We start from the raw sequence: 18,086 nt of genomic DNA, 5'->3' as shown, positions 1-18,086 counted from the left end.
CAGAGTTACCCAACTTTGGGACTCCATATGCTAAAAATGAAGTAATGGGGCCATTCTCCTGACAGGAGGAAAACATTTATTGAGACTCTGCTATGTGCCAGGAACAAATCTATAGACTGTCAGTTAATTCTCAAAACCCTATGAAGTAAGAATTCTCTCTACCCAGCACACATCCTCTTATCTCATTGGCCAGATCAAGGTCACATGCTCACCCCTTGACCAATCACTGGCAAAAGAGAATGAGATATTGTGATTGGTTTAGAGAAATCTCGATTCATTTCCTGGGCCAGAAGAATCTTAGGCAATATTCAGACTTCTGGAAGTAAAGATGGAGGATGTTGAGTAGATAACTAGCAGTGCGTTTTTCCCATTCGGTTTCCCCACCACACTAAGTGTTCATTCTTTGCTCTTGCTGGGCTGAGAGGATTCAGGTGGAACAGCCATCCAACGCTCAGAAAGTTTACGGTCTGTTTGGGTTATGAATTTACACAAATAATTACAGTTGGCCCTTGAACAACACAGATTTGAGCTGCATGGGTCCTTGTGGATTTTTTAAAATAAATGCATACGGTACAGTACTACACAATCCGAGGTTGGTTGAAACCAAAGATGCAGAACCTTGGACAAGGAGGGCCAACTGTAAAGTTACACACAAATTTTCAACTGTGCAGGAGCTGGTGTCCCTAACCCCTTCCTTGTTCAAGGGTCAACTGTATAACTAAATACCTGATAGCAGAGACCAAGTTTTTGTCAACAGACGTTTATAAGTGCATGTTGGGTGCCAGATCCTGTTAGGCTTAGGGAGAGGAAGATAAAGAAGACCTCCTTCTTGCCTTTAAAGACTTCACAATCTTTGAGAAAAACTGTAGACTGATGTGAAATAAAGTTCATATTTTATAGCAAGACAAGAAAATTTTAAACATAAAAAATTTGCTCTGCCCTTTGGCCTCCTCTCTTCCCCCTACTGTGCACTGTGTATCTACATTTTGCATCAACCAAACCTCCCCCATCAGCAGAAACACCTGCTTACCATAAAGAACAACATTCTCCTAGCATCAACAAGACAACTCCTTAAAAGATAACATTTCTTCTTGATCTTACAAGGGGCCATAATAGGCACTTAGATCTGCATTGTGTAACTGTTAATAATACATCATTTAATGTACAGTCCTCTATCTCAAAAAACTTATAGCAGGCAGAACAGTTCTGAGAGCTTTCTGAGATGCTGTTCCTGGGTTATAATCCTCAAATTATATTATGGCTCAAATAAAATTTTCCACTTCTTTTGTAGATTGGCTATTGATTAATTTTCATTGACACTGACAATCACAGTATAAGTGCTAAATTAGGAATAAAACCCAAAAGCTATAGGGGCAGAAGAGAGAGATGATGGAGGAGATGATGCTTGAGTTGATTATAGGTTGAATTGGGATTAGGCAAGAAAAAAAAAAGTAGAAAATAATTCCAGGAAGAGGGGCAAGCATAAGCAAAGTTTAGAAAGGAAGAGAAACAGCTTAATGTGCACTGGTAGCAACAAGCAGTTTTTAAAAATTGGAGTATTAACTGGGACACAGAGTGAAGTCAGATGAGGCTGAAGATAAGCTGAAGTTTCCCTCAGCAAAATATCACATCAATCTGTAAGTGCTTTCCTTCATAAGATGACTGTCTCTAGATGACCAGATAGCAGTTTCTAGCCTAAGTGCCTTTATACTTGCTAACTCTCTGAAAAAGCAATTGCCTAAATCTTTTCAGGTCTCAGTTCAATTATTAGTCTCTCCAAGAGGACTTCCCCATTGCCCCTTGCCTAAAAAGTACCCACGTGGTCACTTTCTATTGCATTACTGTTGTTTTCCTTATAGCAGTAATCACATTATAAGATTATCGTCTTCATTCGCTCATGAATTAATCACCTGTCAGTCCCCACTAGAATATAAACTCCAGGCAAGCAGGGACCTGTTCACGGTTTCATCCCCAAAGTTCTAGCACCCCACGGTGCCCAGCGCACTCCAGTGACCCTTGCGCGCTTCAGAAACGAACGTTCCGAACTGAGCATGCGTAGGGGGCGGGGCCTAGGGTCCCCACAGGCCCCACCCTCGCTGCGCTTAGTGGGACGTAAGTACTTGCAGCCTGTGGTTCCGCCCGGAGGCCGTTCGGTACGTCTCTGCGCCAGGAACGGAGGCGCCCCCTAGTTTACCGGCCCGGCCCCGGGATGGGCCCCAAACGCCCGGACTCTGTGGAGGAGCTCCGCGCCGCTGGCAACCAGAGCTTCCGCAACGGCCAGTTCGCTGAGGCCGCCACGCTCTACAGCCGCGCGCTGCGGGCGCTGCAGGCGCAAGGTACGACCCCAGCCCCCCGTTTCTCCGTCAGGCCTGCTTCTCCCTCCTGTCTCCCTGGACCCTAGGTACCCGGACCTCGCTCTGGCCCGGTAGGCCTGGGGCTTCCTTTCCCCGCGGCCAGCTGGCCCACCAGGCCCTCCCACCACCTGCCCATTAACCCGTGGCCTCACCCCACTCCCACCCCCACCTTTGGCATTCTAGGAGAAACTTACTTGGCCTTTCTTTCCGCATTTTTTTTTATTATTGTAATATGCTTTTATTACTGGTTCTTTTTACTTAAAGACATAACAGAAACATTGCCATATTAATAGATGTTTTATCACTTTTTATATAGTGGTAAAAAGACATTAAATTTCCCATCTTAACCATTTTTAAGTGCAAAATTCGGTAGTGTTAAGTATCTTCACGTTGCTGTACAGCAAATCTCTGGAACTTTTTCATCTTGCAACACAGAAACTCTGTACCCACTAAACTAATTTCCTCTCTCCCTCTAGCCTTTGCTGTCCAGTTTTCTGCTTTCTGTGTCAGTGAACTTGACTACTTTAGATACCTCAAATGGGTGGAATAATACAGTATTTGTCTTTTGTGACTGGATAATGTCCTTGACATTATAAGCTATGTCATAGCATGCAGCAGGATTTCATTCTTTTTAAGGCTGCATAATATTCCATTGTGTGGATATACCACATTTTCTTTTTTCATCCTTTAATGGACACTTGGATTGCTTCCATCTCTTGGCTATGATGAACATTAGCGTGCAAATATCTGAAAGATTCCTGCTTTGAATTCTTTTGAGTGTATATCCAAAAGTGGGATTGCTGGACCAGACAGTTGTGTTTTTATTTTGTGGGGAGGGGAACCTTAATGCCATTTTCTGTAATCGCAGTACCATTTTACACTCCCACCAACAGGGCGCAACGATTCCAACTTCTCAGCATCCTTACCAACACTTTATTTTCTATTCTTTTGATGGCGGCCTTCCTGATAGGGGTGTGAGCTGCCTGCTTTTTAACCATCCTGTTTTACGCTGTTCTAATATTCAAGCCTCATTGTGATCCCTCCTCCTCTTCAACTTTCTGTCTTTAATTAACATTTGTTCTGCACATTTATGTAAAGAGTGTATAATACGACTGAGCAGGTCCTTTCTTTCAAGGATCATGCATGAGAGGAGGGGCACAGGTGTGCTAGTAAAGCTAGTAAAGAAGTAAACAAGAACTGGGCTGTAAGGATTAAGGCTCTGAAGAAGACAGATGTTGTGATGTGATAGATTTGACTGGGGAGTTCCTTATAAAGAGTGGGAGGTCAAGGACAACTTCTTTGAAAAAAGTGACATTTGAGGTGATATCTGAGTGGTGAGAAGAAGCCAAGTGCACAGTTTTGGGTGCTGAACATTTTAGGTGGAGGGAACTGTAGTTACAAAGGTCCCAGACAGAATTAGTGACGTGTATTTCAGGAGCCACTGGAGGGAGTAGTAAGTCTTGAGGTCATTTTCACAGACAGAACCTTATTACCTTTTTCACAGTAGTTCAAGGTGAAGACTTTGCATTTTATTTCCTGATGGGAAGCCCTTGAGAGTTTTAAACAGAGGAGTAGCATGTTGTTACAGTTCTCCCAGCCTCCAGCTCATTTTGGCCGACCATATTGCCTTTTGCCCAAAGCCTCTCCAAAAATGTCTTATCCTAGAGCCCTCATTGGAACCCCTTTTCTGTAGTTCTTATTTCCCTTGCCTTCTTTCTCTTTCTCATTTCCTTGCCTACTATTTGTTGAGTATTTATCAAATATTATCCCTTTTCCATAATTACTTGTGGGTAAGATGCTTTATCAATGAAGGATCCAGAAGAGTTAAATTGCCTGTTCTAGGGTTACACAATGAAGACGTGTCGGAGGCAGGATTTGAATATGGGTCTCAGTGATTCCCAAGTCCAAAGTTTAAATCATTTTACTGGACTTCTTCCCAAATCCTCTTCAAATTCCAGTCTTTTTCTTTTGAACTTTTGCAGTTTCGAGCCACTCTTTTGCCCTGGTCTTTTTTCCTAGAACACTTCTCTATAGGCCCACCTCCTCATCTCAACTTGTTAAAATTGCTCAGGAGTCTGAGGTATTGATATTTCTGCCTTTTTCATTCATCCTATGCCAGCTGGTCTGGAAAAACTTGTGGCTTTTTATAGATTTATTCTGGGTCCCGAGAAGAGCTGGCCTGATGTCTTGATTTAGGAGGGGACCAGAATTTGATTCTGATCCTGCTTCTCTGTAATTTATGGGCAAGTCCCTTGATTTCTCTGGTCAGTTTTCCTGATCTTGGAAGGACAGCAGAGAGCAACCTAACGCAGTGAACCCTTTCAGCAAGTCTGAAATGATATCTTCATGTGATAAGTGAGCACATGCGATCAAGGGGATTGAATGACTTGCGCAGGACCACAGGCTGGATTGCAGGGTCTGATGTCCTTTGTACTGCACCACTGCTGTTTCTGAGCAACCATGCTCTGGCGACTTGAGATGGATCACAAGTTTTGAATACCTGCGCTTTCTCCCTAAGGGCAAGGGTATATTTTACTTATCTCTGTACTTTGCTGTCTCACTCAGGGCTTGGCAAAATAAGAAAAAAAAAAGTTATTATTTTATGATGTTTGGTATTGAATGAAAGATATCATGCATCAGTAGGGTAACATGATTCTTAGTGAAAAAAGCAGGTTGCAGAAGAAGAGGCAATATGATGCCACTTAGGAAAAGCTTTAAAAATTAGAGAATGATATTGTGTCTTTCCTGTGAATACCTGTATAATAAAGGTGTACAGACACACACGAGGGTGTGACATACAACTTCAGGATTGTGCCGATCTCTGGGGGCCTGGGGAGGGAGCAGAAGGATAAGGGTGGGAATGAGTGGAGCTTTAGCCATATCAAAAATAAAAAAGATGGGAAACAAATGGAATGTCTGCTTACTTTAGTGATGGATATCAAGTATCTGTTACACTGTTTTCTACGTGTTTACGATTTTCAAAAGAGTGTGTTTTCAGTTTTTCTGGGTATATGCCTAGGAATGGAATCACTGGGTTGACACTTGATTATTTCCATTTTTTAATTTGTTTTCATTATGGCCCATGCTAGGGGATATGAAGTGGTTGAAAAAATATTTTTAAAAGTGAAAGTTGTTGTGGTGACAGTAAAGGACTTGAGCTTCTGAGATTCCTGAGGATAAGGACTGCCTTCAGGGAGATGTTTGATAATTCTCCTGCCCACGGGATAACTTGAGTCTTTCCCCTGATTAAGTTCTCCACAGTCCTGCCAGACCCAGAGAACTTTTCCCTGCAACACTTGTTCAGTCCATTTATCATAGCATTTATCATGTTTTCTTCTCTTTTTTTTCTATATTGGGTTTACATGCTTCTTGTAGTAAAACTAACACACACACAGACACACACGCCAAGTAGTTAACAGCATGGATTTCTTTGAGGCAGAAGCCAGCTGTTTCATTTTGATCTTTTGCTTGGTACCAAGTTCAGTGCTGGAGTAATTGAATGAGCAGATGCTTGGATCCTTGGGAATAACAGGAAGCTCGCTCCTGTGACAAACTTGCCAGTCCATCAGACCAACGAGCCTGATCGGGTTACAGTCATCTCTGCTGCCTTTACTAAAGCCCAGAGAGCTCAGGGTGTGAAATGCACCCCTGATGTCCTGAGGCATCCATTTCCCAGCCTGATAATCACACCCTTTCTGCTCCTGGGCAGGTTCTTTGGACCCAGAAAAAGAAAGTGTTCTCTACTCCAACCGGGCAGCATGCCACTTGAAGGACGGGAACTGCACAGACTGCATCAAAGACTGTACTTCGTGAGTGGGCGGGGCTCACCTGGGGTGCCTGGAGGCTCGGAAGAGGGGGCTGGGCTTATCTGGCCATTTTCTTTGGGCTGGTCCCACCCATTACATCTGTGATAGATATCAGGATGTGTCACTGAGTGTCACCAGCTCACTGAGAATAGAAAGCTCTCTTTGGCCCTTGTGGCCCCTGACTTATGTCTTTGGAGTCTCAGCTCTGCTGCTGAAAGGGAGTAGGGTGGGCAGTTAGAGGTAGGCCTTAAAGTCTCTGTGAGATTTGGGACCTGGGGATGAGGTGGATTTGCAGACTAGTGACTAGCTTGTTCAGGTGTTTTCTGGGGTTGATGTGTATGAGAGAGGAAGAGGGGGAGGAAGGGAGAGAAAGAGGGACAGAGGTTAATAGATAGCCTCGAAAGAAGCAAGGAGAGGGGAGAAGATGGTATCCATCAATGACCAGACGAAGAGGACGTTAAACAATTCTTCATACTTCTTTCTTCTTCAAGCCAGTCTGATATTGCCTCCTTTGATTGTTGCTAAACTAGCACACATACCTTAATGTGTTCTCATATCTGACCCCCTGTGACACTGCCTTAGAGTCATGCCCTGGTGGGAGACCGGAGAGGAGGGGAGAGGTGTGCACGCTTGTGGAGCCTGTGCTCGGTTGCTTTGTCTCAGGCCCTGTGTAGGTTTCCTTCTTGGAGTGCTCATGACCATTCGGTGGGGGGTAAGTTTCCCATCCTTCCCAGCCTTGAACTGGGTTGTAGAAGATTGAGGCGATAAAGTGATTTGCCTGGGGTCACATGATTAGTGACAGAGGTGAAATTCAAACAGCCGTCCCTCTGACTCCAAAGCCTCTTTTTTTTTATCCTGACCCGGCCGCACTCTGTAAAAACATAGAACCATGAAAGCTACAAGACACTTATTCTTGACTTCGGAGGGATCGCAGCTGTGAAAATTGGTGCATGTGCACACACATTTCACAATAGTACAGCGTCTCTGTCCTCTTTCCCTTCTCCGCTTCAGTCTGAGTTGAAAAGTCCCTCTTCTAAGATTTGACATTCTTAGCAGTGTCTCTTCGCCAGAAGTGACCTCCCATGTACTGAATGCTGCAGATGACCCTGCCTGGAAGATGCTGCGAGGGGAGCCCTGGTGACTCACCAGGCAGATGACATTTCTGCCTCCTGTCCTAGAGCGCTGGCCTTGGTTCCCTTCAGCATGAAGCCCCTGCTGCGGCGAGCGTCGGCCTATGAGGCCCTGGAGAAGTACTCCCTGGCCTATGTTGACTACATGACGGTGCTGCAGATTAATGACAGTGTGACATCGGCCTTGGAAGGCAGCAGCAGGTGAGCCCAAGTCCCCGCGGGCAGTCTCTTTGGGACGTCCTGTCGTCCCTGATTGACTTGGAACATTGCTTTGGTCGTCCTCTGGGGGCATCCCTTTGGGCCAGGCTTAGAAATTCCTAGTGGTCACGCAGAGAAAGTGTGGGAGGAGAATCTGCTGTCCTATTTGGCAGGTTTTTAAGGGGTCAGAAGATGACCCCTTAACTTTGAAGTTGCCGTCGTGTGACCAAGCGCAGGCCAGACAAGGAGGGAGCATCGTGGTGGCTGACCTGAGAAGACTTTACGGGTGGCAGGCTCCGGTGCCTTTCCTGCTGTGCGTCTGAACGATATAAAGAGATGGTTCAAACCAGGGAAGATAACTCTGGCTCTCCTACACCTCCTTTGGGCTTTTAAAAGGAGAAGTATCTTCTTGACCCAGCTGGAAACCTCTCTGTAATCCTCCCTGCCTTTCCAGAATGACCAGAGCTCTCATGGACTCATTCGGGCCCGAGTGGCGCCTGAAGCTGCCCTCTATCCCCTTGGTGCCTGTTTCAGTTCAGAAGAGGTGGGAGTGTTTGCCTTCGGAAAACCACAAAGAGACAGCTGAAAGCAAGTCCAAAGAAACCACAGCTGCAAAGAGCAGAGGTAAGCTGTGACTTCCTGCCCAAAGAGACGTGCAGTCTCTCCATAGCCACTTTCTTTAGAGTAATCCTGTAAAAACTGGCCTCATTTAAGAAGAGTTATTTTTAAAATCTTGTGAACAAAGTAAAAAACAAAACAAAAAAGCCTTAACCTCTTAAGAGACTGTCTGCTCAGCTCTAACAGGCGATGAGAACGCCTGCCGCACAGGTGTAAGGATTAGGGGACTTGAGGCATGGTGAGCGCCCACCCTGGCACACAGGTGGAGGCTGTTAGTTCCTGTCTCATTCCTCTGGCAGCACTTGGGATGTATCGTTTAGGATGTTTTTGGTTGCAAGAACAGAAAACTCCATGTGGTGAAATGAAAGAGAACCTATTGGCTCGTGTTGAAGAGTTCAGGTCCAGGCAAGGTGTGCTCCCGCAGCTCCCTGCCTCATGGGACCCTGACTCCGTTGCTCTGCACATCTCCGCTCTCTGCTCCGGGGTGTGTCGGCTTTGTCTCCGGGCAGCCTTCCCTCCTGAGAAGTGCAGCAGCTGTGGCGGTTCCCGGCCTCACGCCCATGTGCCATGCATGCCTCGTGACCTAGAGGGAGAGGAAAAGGGCTTTTTTCTGATAGGTCCCTGAGAAAGAGAGTGTCTCCCCAAAATCCCTAGCTCATCTTATTCTGGCCTCTGTGGTCACAGGCCACTCCCTAAACCAGTCACTGTGATCGGAGCCTGAGATCTTGTGATTAGCTCAGCCCTCAGCCGTCTGCTCCACTGAAGTATCTACCGTAGCTCGAGGGTGACGCTTCCCCAGGAACACGCACTGCATGCGTCCCTGGAAGAGGATGAACAAGAGAAGGGAGAGCAAAGCCAGGGGGCCCAAAACAGGAGACCGTCCACCTAGGCTGTAAAACAGAGGCCACTCCTCAGGTACAGGCTTCTAGAAACTCTCACAGTGCTCCCGGGGGCTTCTCCCAGCCCAGCAGGCTAGGTATTGAGGGTAGGAGGTACAGAGGGGTCGGGGCTGGAGCCTTGCCACGGGTGTATGGGCGGGGTGGGAGTCACTCCCCTTCCCAGGGGGAAGCCTGTCTGGCCGTGGGGAGCCTTCCCTCTGATCTGTGGGAGCCTGGCAAGTGTTCCCCACTCCTCCCTAGCGTGAGACGGTGGGGCACTAGTGAACTAGCCGGCTTCGGTGCACCTACCATTTATTTCATTCTTTCAGAGTCGCAGCCACGTGTGTCCCAGGCTCTGTACTAAGCGGTGTGGCGCAGAGCGGCCCACAGGGAGCTCTCAGTCCAGTGAGAGACTGAGATACGTAAACAGTGATTTAAAACAGGAGGGAGAGCACGTGCGCTAGGGGCTTCAGTCTTTGAGGGGTTCAGACTGGGAACTGATATCAGTGTGCTTGGGGGAGTAGAGGAAAGGTTCGTGGAAAAGGTGGCAGTGGAGGTGACAAGTGAAGCTGGACCTTAAAGAGTGAGTTCTTCAGGTGAGAGGAAAGGGGACTTTTGGCAGAAACAGTAGAAGGAGTTAGAGGATGAAGTGCAGGGTATCGCTGGTGGCCAGTGGCGTGGGGCATGTTGCAGCCCACTGGCTCTGCTTCTAGAGAAACTCATACGCATGTGCACAGGGAGACGTGTACAGGGATGTTGAGAGCAGAGTGTTGGTAAGAGCAAAAAGCAAAAATCTGTAAACAGGAGAACGGATAAATCTGCTGCATCGCAGCAGTGAGAATGAAGGAGCTACAGGTGTGTGCACCCTCATGGGTGACTCTCAGGAATAGAAACTCGAGTGAAAAGAAAACCAAGTCATAGCAGACTACACAGAATTATGTGTTCCTTTATTTGAAATTAAGAAGCAAAGTAAACAGTAAGTGGTTTCTAGATACTATCATATGTACTTTAAAAAAAAAAGAGGATGGGGAGGGAGCACAGAATTGGGGATAATGGCTTCCTCCAAGGGTGGATTGATTAGGGAGGGGCTCACAGGGCTTCAAAGGTATTAGTAAATGTTCTGTTTCTTAACATGAGGGGAGAGTTCAAGGATATTAGTTCTATTCCTAAAACCTTACCCTTGTCATAAATATTCAGTATTTTATAAAGATAGTTTTTAAAAATTGAAAACGTGAGTGATACAGGGGCTGGGGCTAGAATGATTAATCGGGGCCTCGCAGTGAAGGGCCCTGAGGCCAGGTGCAGGGGCTTGAAGTTCACCTTGTCCTGCTCTCCTGAAGGCGGGGGCAGAGCTGCAGGTGTCAGGTGCGGGAGGGCACCCAAAGTCTCAGACCAAAACGGCTGAGGAGTAGCGGACTCCTCTGCCCTTTTCTGAAAGCCTGGAAGCTACACCCTTTCTTTACCAGATGTTTGTTTATTTAAATGTTTATTCTCCTGCTTTAAATTTATAGGGAGCTCTGCACTTTCTCGAGTAGTCTCAGATTTCACCCTGACAGTAGCCCTGTGTGGAATAGGTATTGCCCCCACCGTATAGGTGTGAGGAGGTTGAGGTCCAAAGGAGCTAGGTAGGTTACACAAGATTTCCAGCTACTGAGTGGCAGTGCCAAGGCCAGAACCTGGGTTACTTTTTACCGTGTATATATGAGTGTGTGCGTGCGTGTGTGTATGTGTGTGTATGTTTATATCAGGAGTCTGTGTGTGTGTAAATATGTTTATATCAGAGTCCCCGGTCTCTTCTGAATGAAAACCTGTGTTTAATTTCACAGAAGCCATTGATTGGAGTAATCATTACTCAGGAAGGATGCTTTACGCAGAGCAGAAAACCTCTGGGGACAGAGGGTTGTAGACAGCTTAGAACAGTGTCCAAGAGCTCTTGATCTCAGCTGGGCACCTGCTCCATGGTTTTTTCCTCTTCTGAATTTGTATCTAGTGCCTTCTGCTGGGGATGTGGAGAGAGCCAAAGTTCTGAAGGAGGAAGGCAATGAGCTTGTAAAGAAGGGGAACCATAAGCAAGCAATTGAGAAGTACAGTGAGAGCCTCTGGTTTAGTAACTTGGAATCCGCCACGTACAGCAACAGGTACCTTCCACACGGCTGGCCTGGGGGATTTCAGGACACCGGATATTCTTCCATAGTCTTCTCTGAGACTGTGACGGGCTCTGCATCCCAGCGTTTAGTCAGTACAGGCACACCTCGGAGATATTGTGGGCTCAGTTCCAGGCCACCGCAGTAAAGCAAATACCGCAGTGAAGCAAGTCACACGAGTTGTTTGGTTTCCTCATGTATATAAAAGCTATGTTTACACTATACTGCAGTCTGTTAAATGTGCAGTAGCATTATGTCTTAAAAAACAACGTACATACCTTAATTTAAAAATACTTTATTGCTAAAAATAGCCAACTATCGTGTGAGCAGCAAGTTGTAGTAGTAACATCACAGATCGCTGATCACAGATCACCATAAGTATAATAATGAAAAAGTTTGAAATATTGTGAGAATTAGCAAAATGTGAAACAGATACAAAGTGAACAAATGCTGTTGGAATAATGGCACCAGTTGACTTGCTCGACACAGGGTTACCATAAACCTTCCAATTTTGGTATCTTCAGCATATTGGTGAAGCACAGTAAAACAAAGCATGCCTGTATGTTACAGCTCAAAATGCACGTTTACGCTTGTTTCGGTCACCATGAGATGGGCGCTGCCAGTGGCGTTCACTTTCTCAAAGAGGTAGAAACTGAGGGATGCCCACGGGGAGCCAGGGCTCGTTAGCCCCCACCCTCCAAATTTTCATTAACCACTCAGATAAGCACAGGATGTTAGTAAAAGCTGTGGATTTACTGTGGAAACACAACCTCAACACAAGTGTCAAAGCCTTTGCACCTTCCCTGACTCACCCCACGGCTTTTCCAAGACCCTCTGGTTAGATATTTTGGACTGGCTGTCTGGGAGCACCAGGGCAGAGCCCAGGGTATAAAGTAACTGTTGCCTGATGTGAGCAAGAGACAGGGGTCCAGTCTAGCCTGAGAGGTTGGACTTGAGGGGCTATAAAAGTGCCTGTGCCCTGAGCTGCCGTCAGTGGTCAGTGATTCTTACCACTGACAGTGAGGCCTGGGACTGCGGGCACCGCCCTTTTATTGCGTGGGAGTCATTGCCCTGCATCAGTGCTCAAAGGTATTGGTAGTACGTGCTCTTCCTGTTTTAAAGTCGGGAAAACCAAGGCTCAGAGCACGAAGGGCTTTGCCTCAACCCACCCAGCCAGTAAATGGCAGAGACAGAATTGGAACCTGGCTCCAGTGAGGTCCGTTAATTTTATTGTCAGAAGCTTGCAACATTCAGCAAGGGACCAGATCTGACCTGAACATTTCTTATAAAACATTTATGAATAAATTTTGTCTTTTCCTCCTTCCCAACCAACATACACATGTTATTCTTTAGTTCAAAAAATCTTGGATCTCCTGTAGGCTCACCATTCCTTATCCAAAACTCAGGATAAAATGTGTTTCAGATTTTGGTACAGTACAGTGGTCCTTAGACTGAGTCATGTAATGCTCCGGTAGGGTCTGGGGCAGCTTGCTGAAGTTAATTGTTAGTATTCCTCCAGGGAAACTCCACACTCACGTGGGGTGGTTTAAAGAAAGACTAAGCAGCCTCATCTAAGAGCAGGTCAGGTTTTGCTGCCAAATGAGCTGCAAAGGGAACTTTTAGTTTTAAAGCTTGAATTTTGGAATTTGGACCATTTTGATTTTACTGACTGTTGAACCCAGGGGTCCTCCGCCAGGCTAACTTGGGAGAAAGGACTGGAGCCTGTTTGTTCCATGTTTGTGCAGCAGCATCTTCCAGCTCCTTTTCCTGGGGGCTCTCTGGCCGGGCTTGCCTCATACTGCTAGAGACCCCTAGTAACCCATTTTCCTGGGTTTTTACCACACTCAGGACAGTGTCTTGTTCAGATACTGGTTTTCATGTAGATGTGTCTGTGCCACATTGTTTCGTTACTATTACTTTGTAATATCTTGTAGGACTGGTCATTTCCTTACTCTTAATCAGAGCATCCCTGGCTGTTTTCCCAGGTTTGTTCTTCTAGCCAAATCTTAGGCTCACTTTGACAAATTCCAAGCCATATCTTGGGCTTTTGGTTGTAATTACATTGCTTTTATAAATTTAATTTAGGAGACTGATAGCTTTATACATAACTGAATTTTCTGTCCATTGTGGCTGAAATTACACCACGTCCTGGATGCCATTTTAGTGCTCCACTTCGTGCGTACGCACCTGCATGGACCAGTGCATCACGTCAGGCTTTGTGCAGTTGATACCTGAGCAGACATCACCACTCAGGTCCTTGGCACCTACAGTTTGTCAGGCCCCGAATGGGCCTCCAGAAGGGTCTCAGTTAATACTTACAACAGATCTTCAGGTTAGGTCGTGGTCCCATTTTACCTAAGACAAAACAGGTTCAGAGTTAGTGATCATAAAGTTAAACAGCTGATACCTGGGAGGGCTGGGATTTGGGTCGGGTCTTTATGACTCCAAAGCTCGGGCTTCTTTTCACTCACTCATGTTACCTCCCAGACTCCTTTGTAATGACAGCCCTTCTGACTGGATACAAAATCCAGTTCTGTTTACCAGAAACCAAGGCTGTTTATTTTATAGGCCAAAGCTATGCATTTTCAACATCATAAATAAAATCTTTAGAACGCGTATGTAATCATTTTCTTAACGACATTTATATTCTGAAGTCACCAAATAGCACGTAGTGCTTATACTGTGCTTCCTCCACTTCCCAGAGACTCAGCTAATTCTTTAAGTTGTCAGAGCCCCCTGGGGGAACACTTCAGTTTCCTTAGACTTCCATGTTCAGATTTAAATCAGGGACTACTATTCTAAAACTTAGTGGCTTACAGCAGCCATTCTGTTTCGCTCCTGATTTGTGAGCCAGGAATTCAGAAAGGGCAGTCCTTACTGAGGGTCTCCTTCAGGAGCTACCATAAGATGGTAGCTGGGGCTGGAGTCATCACAGGTCTTGCCTTGCATATCTGGTACCACGGCTGGGATGGCGGAAGTGGCTGAGGAATGGAACTGATGGAGCGAGCTGGAACCTTCTTCTTCTCTCCTGACAGCCTTTACACATGTGCTGGCTTGAGCTTCCTCACAGCATGGTGGCCTCGGGGTAGTTGGCTTCTGATGTGGCAGCTAAAGGCTCCGAGAGCAAGTGTTCCCAGAGACCAGGGCAGAAGCTCCAGGACCTCTGTGACCCAGGCTTGGCACTCACACTGGGTCCTTTCCTCTATACTCTGCTGGTCAGAGCAGTCACGGGACCTGCCTAAATTCAAGGAGAGGGAACAGAGGACCCCTTCCATGGGAAGAGTGCCACAGAATTTGTGCCCACTTTTAAATTGATACAAGGGGAAGCTTTTTCTAATTTATAAATTCCATGCACTCTTATTAAAAATAACTACATTTTTTCTTAATTCTTGGTCTTAATTCCCTAGTTTATCAGAAAAAAATAATAGCAGAAGAGGATTTAGTGTATGATAAAGTGGGGGAAAAGGATTATCCAGTGAATGGTGTCAGGTTGGCTGGAAAGAAACCTGAATCCCTACCCTCACTCCTTATTTTAAAATAAATTCTAAGGGATCACTTCAAGTTTCAAATGTAAAAAGTAAAACCATTAAGTTCTAGAATGCTGTGTGGGTTAATTAGCTTGCAGTGGGGAAGGTATTACATGTGGTGGTGGTGGACAGAGGACCCACTGAAGTCATTCAAGGGGAAGGTGGATAAATTTTATTTCATAAGATTACAGAAACCTTATGTAAAGATAAGATGTTCAGCTTTACCCATACTTAAAGCAGCTACATTAAAACAGACACTGTTTTCTTTCATACTGGCAGAAGTTAAAGGTTGAGTCCCAGGGTTGGTGTAGTTGCGGGAAAATAGGCTCAGTCAGTAACTGTCCTAAACACACTTGCCCCTTGAACAAGGCAGCTGTTAGGGGCGCTGACCCTCTGCACAGTCAGAAAGTCTCTAGTTTCCGGTCGGCCTGGCCTTCCACATCTGCACTTCTACCACATCCGCGGATTCTACCAAGTGCAGATCGTGTAGTACTGTAGTAGTATTGAAAAAAAGTTGCCTGTGCAATTCAAACCCATGTTGCTGAAGAGTCAGCTGCTCTTTTGGAGAGCATTTTGGTAATAATCAAAGTTTTAAATGCATGTATCTTTTGACCCAGCAGTGCCTTCTAATAGGCATCTAAGATTGATGCACAAGGATGATCATGGTAGCATCATTTATAAACTGCAAGCAATAAAAAAATCTACTTATAAGGAATTAATAAATTATGGTGCATACAAGTGAATACTCCGCACCTGTTGAAAACAGCGAGGTGAAATGGATGACTGATTTGTTTTTAGTGACTATCTTTTGGAAAAAGGACTAAAATTGAATGAGAAAGATACACATACATACCTTTCCCCTACTGATGCAGAATATGAAAAGTTTCAAAATACAAGTTAAAAGAATTATACATTGGACATCTGTATAGCTCCCAGTTAAATTCATCAACATTGTTATGAGATCAACTGTACCTCATCTTTAAAAAGTATTATATTTGCTTTCTCATCATAGCCGTCTATTGATCCATCAGATCACCTTTGATGCATTTCAGAGTAAGTTGTAGACATCCTTACATTTCACCCCAACACGTCAGCATGCATCTAATTAACTAGAGTCTAGCATTTGTGTTTTTTTCTTAAGGTAAATGTATGTACATTTTTTTTAATCAAGGGGAAGGTTTCAGGAAGCTGCTTTTTGCTTGAAAAGAGTATAGTGTAGGAGTGTGAGGCAGACAGAAGGATAGCGCTGAACATGGTCAGGATCTCGAACCATTCTAACCTGGCTTGAGCCCCAGGTCTGCCCCTCATTGGTGGTATGTTGGCAAGTCCCTCCGCCCTTCTGAGCCAGCAGTCCCTGTCTGTCAGAGGGATCAGGCGGTTGTGAGGGTTGGAGAAGGTGTGAAGTAACCAGCACAGTAGGTGTTGGAGATCACTCCTCAGACTGCTTCGTGGTTGGTGGGCGGCCCCGAGGCCGAGGGCGCCCTGGAACCTCTGCCCCATCTTTCCTCTCAGAGCGCTGTGCCATTTGGTGCTGAAGCAGTACAAGGAGGCAGTGCAGGACTGCACGGAAGCCCTCAAGCTGGACGGAAAGAACGTGAAGGCGTTTTACAGACGGGCTCAAGCCTACAAGGCACTCAAGGTAAAAAGACCCCGACTGGAGGCACCAGCAGAGCCACAGACAGTGGTGCCTGCAGTGCCACTTCCAGAGCCAGGTCAAGGTGAGGGGCACCTGCCGCGTCCCTTCTTGTCCAGGGGCCCCAGGTACTCAGGGCAGGTCTCCAAGCTGGGGTGTGAAAACCCTGTGCCACGTCAGCAGCTATGCCCATGCCTTTTGGTCTGCCTCGGCCAGGGCTCCAGCCTCACACCCTCTCTCTTTTCTTAGGACTATAAATCCAGCTTCGCAGACATCAACAGCCTCCTGCAAATTGAGCCCAGGAATGGCCCTGCACAGAAATTGCGGCAGGAAGTTAACCGGAGCTTAAAGTAAAAACCCAGAGGGGCAGCAGGACACCTCTGCCTGACCTCCTTCCTCTGTGCCTGCTCCAGGACCCAGCGTGCACCCTCCTTGGCCCCTCAGAGGTGATGGCCTCCCACCCCTTAAGAGGCTCTGCTTGTTCAGATTAAGGTCAGTGTAGTCACAAACCAGATGTTCTATTGGAAAGGTCTCCCTTTTCTGCACTCCTCTCTGCTGCAGACAGCTCGCGGGTCACACGGGTCCTTGTCAGCAGAGCCCTTGATTCTTTCTGTCTCTGCCCAGCATGCTCCCCGAGTGCTGCCCTTCGAGCATCACCAGGCCCCCTCACCATGGTCCATCTGAGCAGCCTGAGCTGGAGTAAGGGGCAGGGCAGTTACAGACCCTGGCCCACCTCTACCCAAAGCAGCCTGTTGAGCTGGTTCTCCAGGGCTGCTCCTCTTGGCACAGTGCCCCGTGTGCTGAGCCCCAGTGCCTTTTGGCCAAGCCCTCCTTTGATAGGGATGCAGACCCTGCCTCTTGGCTGGCATTGTCTGGGGCTGTGTGCTGCCGCTGCCTGCATGGAGGTGCCTGAGCTGTTTCAAGAGCCCAGAGGTGAGGCTGCTGCTTCTGAAGGTGGGATGGGGAGAAAGGCCTCCTTGAAGTTAGTGTCCCTCCGTTCCCTGCAGGGACTTGCCTTTTGGCCCCTCTGGGCTTGTTCATTCTTTGTAATATGTTGAAGTTAATTTGAACTGAACTGACTGATTTTGTTGAACTGCGTGTTTAAGCTGTTGCATCAAACGTCTTCTACATAAATGTCTGTTGAACTTTTATGCTTTTTCAACTTTGGTTCATTTTGGAACTTTGCAGTAATTTTTTAAAAAACTGCTTATTGAGCATTCACTCATTCTTTGAACAAGTTTACTGGAATGTCTGCGTGGGTCAGGCCCTGTGTATAGCGCTGGGGAGACAGCAGGGGACAGGTACACGGCCTCTGCTCTGGGGGGGCCAACGGTCCAGTGGGGCATCAGAGGTTCATCACACGAGTGAAACTGCAGTGACTTACATGTTTTAAAGGAGGGGTCACTCAACACTTTCCCTAAGTAGGGAGGTGTCTCTGTGGAGAAAAAGGGGTCCCTGACGCAGTGAAGTCTGAACTGAGTTCTGCTGTAGGGGGGCCAGCAGCTGAAGACAGGGGAGCGAGGAGCAATCTAAGCAGACAGAGCAGCATTTGCGAAGGCCCTTGTGGGAGGCCTGGGACCAGGAAGTGCGGCTCAACCTCACAGAAGGCGGTGGGGGTTAAGGCTTGAGGATCTGGGCAGAACAAAGGGCCACCTCCCCTTCCTGGGCTGTGTCCTGGGTTAAACTGTCTTCTCCTTAATGGAGTAGAGGTTTGACCACTCCATAAAGCAGAGCAAACAAGGTTTTTATTGTCCCTCTGCTGCCCCGTCATATTCGGTGCTGCGCAAGTCAGCTGTTA

At 46.6% G+C, this 18,086-nt stretch overlaps 1 protein-coding gene and 1 long non-coding RNA gene across 2 annotated transcripts; both read left to right on the top strand.

Annotated features, from left to right (window-relative positions):
- The first annotated feature begins 2,065 nt into the window (after nucleotides 1–2,065).
- TOMM34 (translocase of outer mitochondrial membrane 34) lies at nucleotides 2,066–17,439 on the top strand. Its single transcript, XM_014566719.2, has 7 exons — nucleotides 2,066–2,336; nucleotides 6,064–6,163; nucleotides 7,339–7,491; nucleotides 7,943–8,112; nucleotides 10,975–11,122; nucleotides 16,168–16,294; nucleotides 16,538–17,439. The coding sequence occupies exons 1-7, from the start codon at nucleotides 2,210–2,212 to the stop codon at nucleotides 16,640–16,642; spliced, it is 930 nt and encodes a 309-aa protein (XP_014422205.2). The 5' UTR covers nucleotides 2,066–2,209; the 3' UTR covers nucleotides 16,643–17,439.
- On the top strand, nucleotides 12,231–16,160 carry LOC116657817. Its single transcript, XR_004312946.1, has 3 exons — nucleotides 12,231–12,241; nucleotides 13,453–13,460; nucleotides 13,831–16,160. It is a non-coding gene; the product is annotated as an uncharacterized LOC116657817 (long non-coding RNA).
- Nucleotides 17,440–18,086: the final 647 nt, after the last annotated feature.

Source organism: Camelus ferus, chromosome 19 (genome assembly GCF_009834535.1).
Source record: "Camelus ferus isolate YT-003-E chromosome 19, BCGSAC_Cfer_1.0, whole genome shotgun sequence".
Taxonomy (NCBI): domain Eukaryota; kingdom Metazoa; phylum Chordata; class Mammalia; order Artiodactyla; family Camelidae; genus Camelus; species Camelus ferus.
This window is presented reverse-complemented; position numbering and strand designations above follow the sequence as displayed.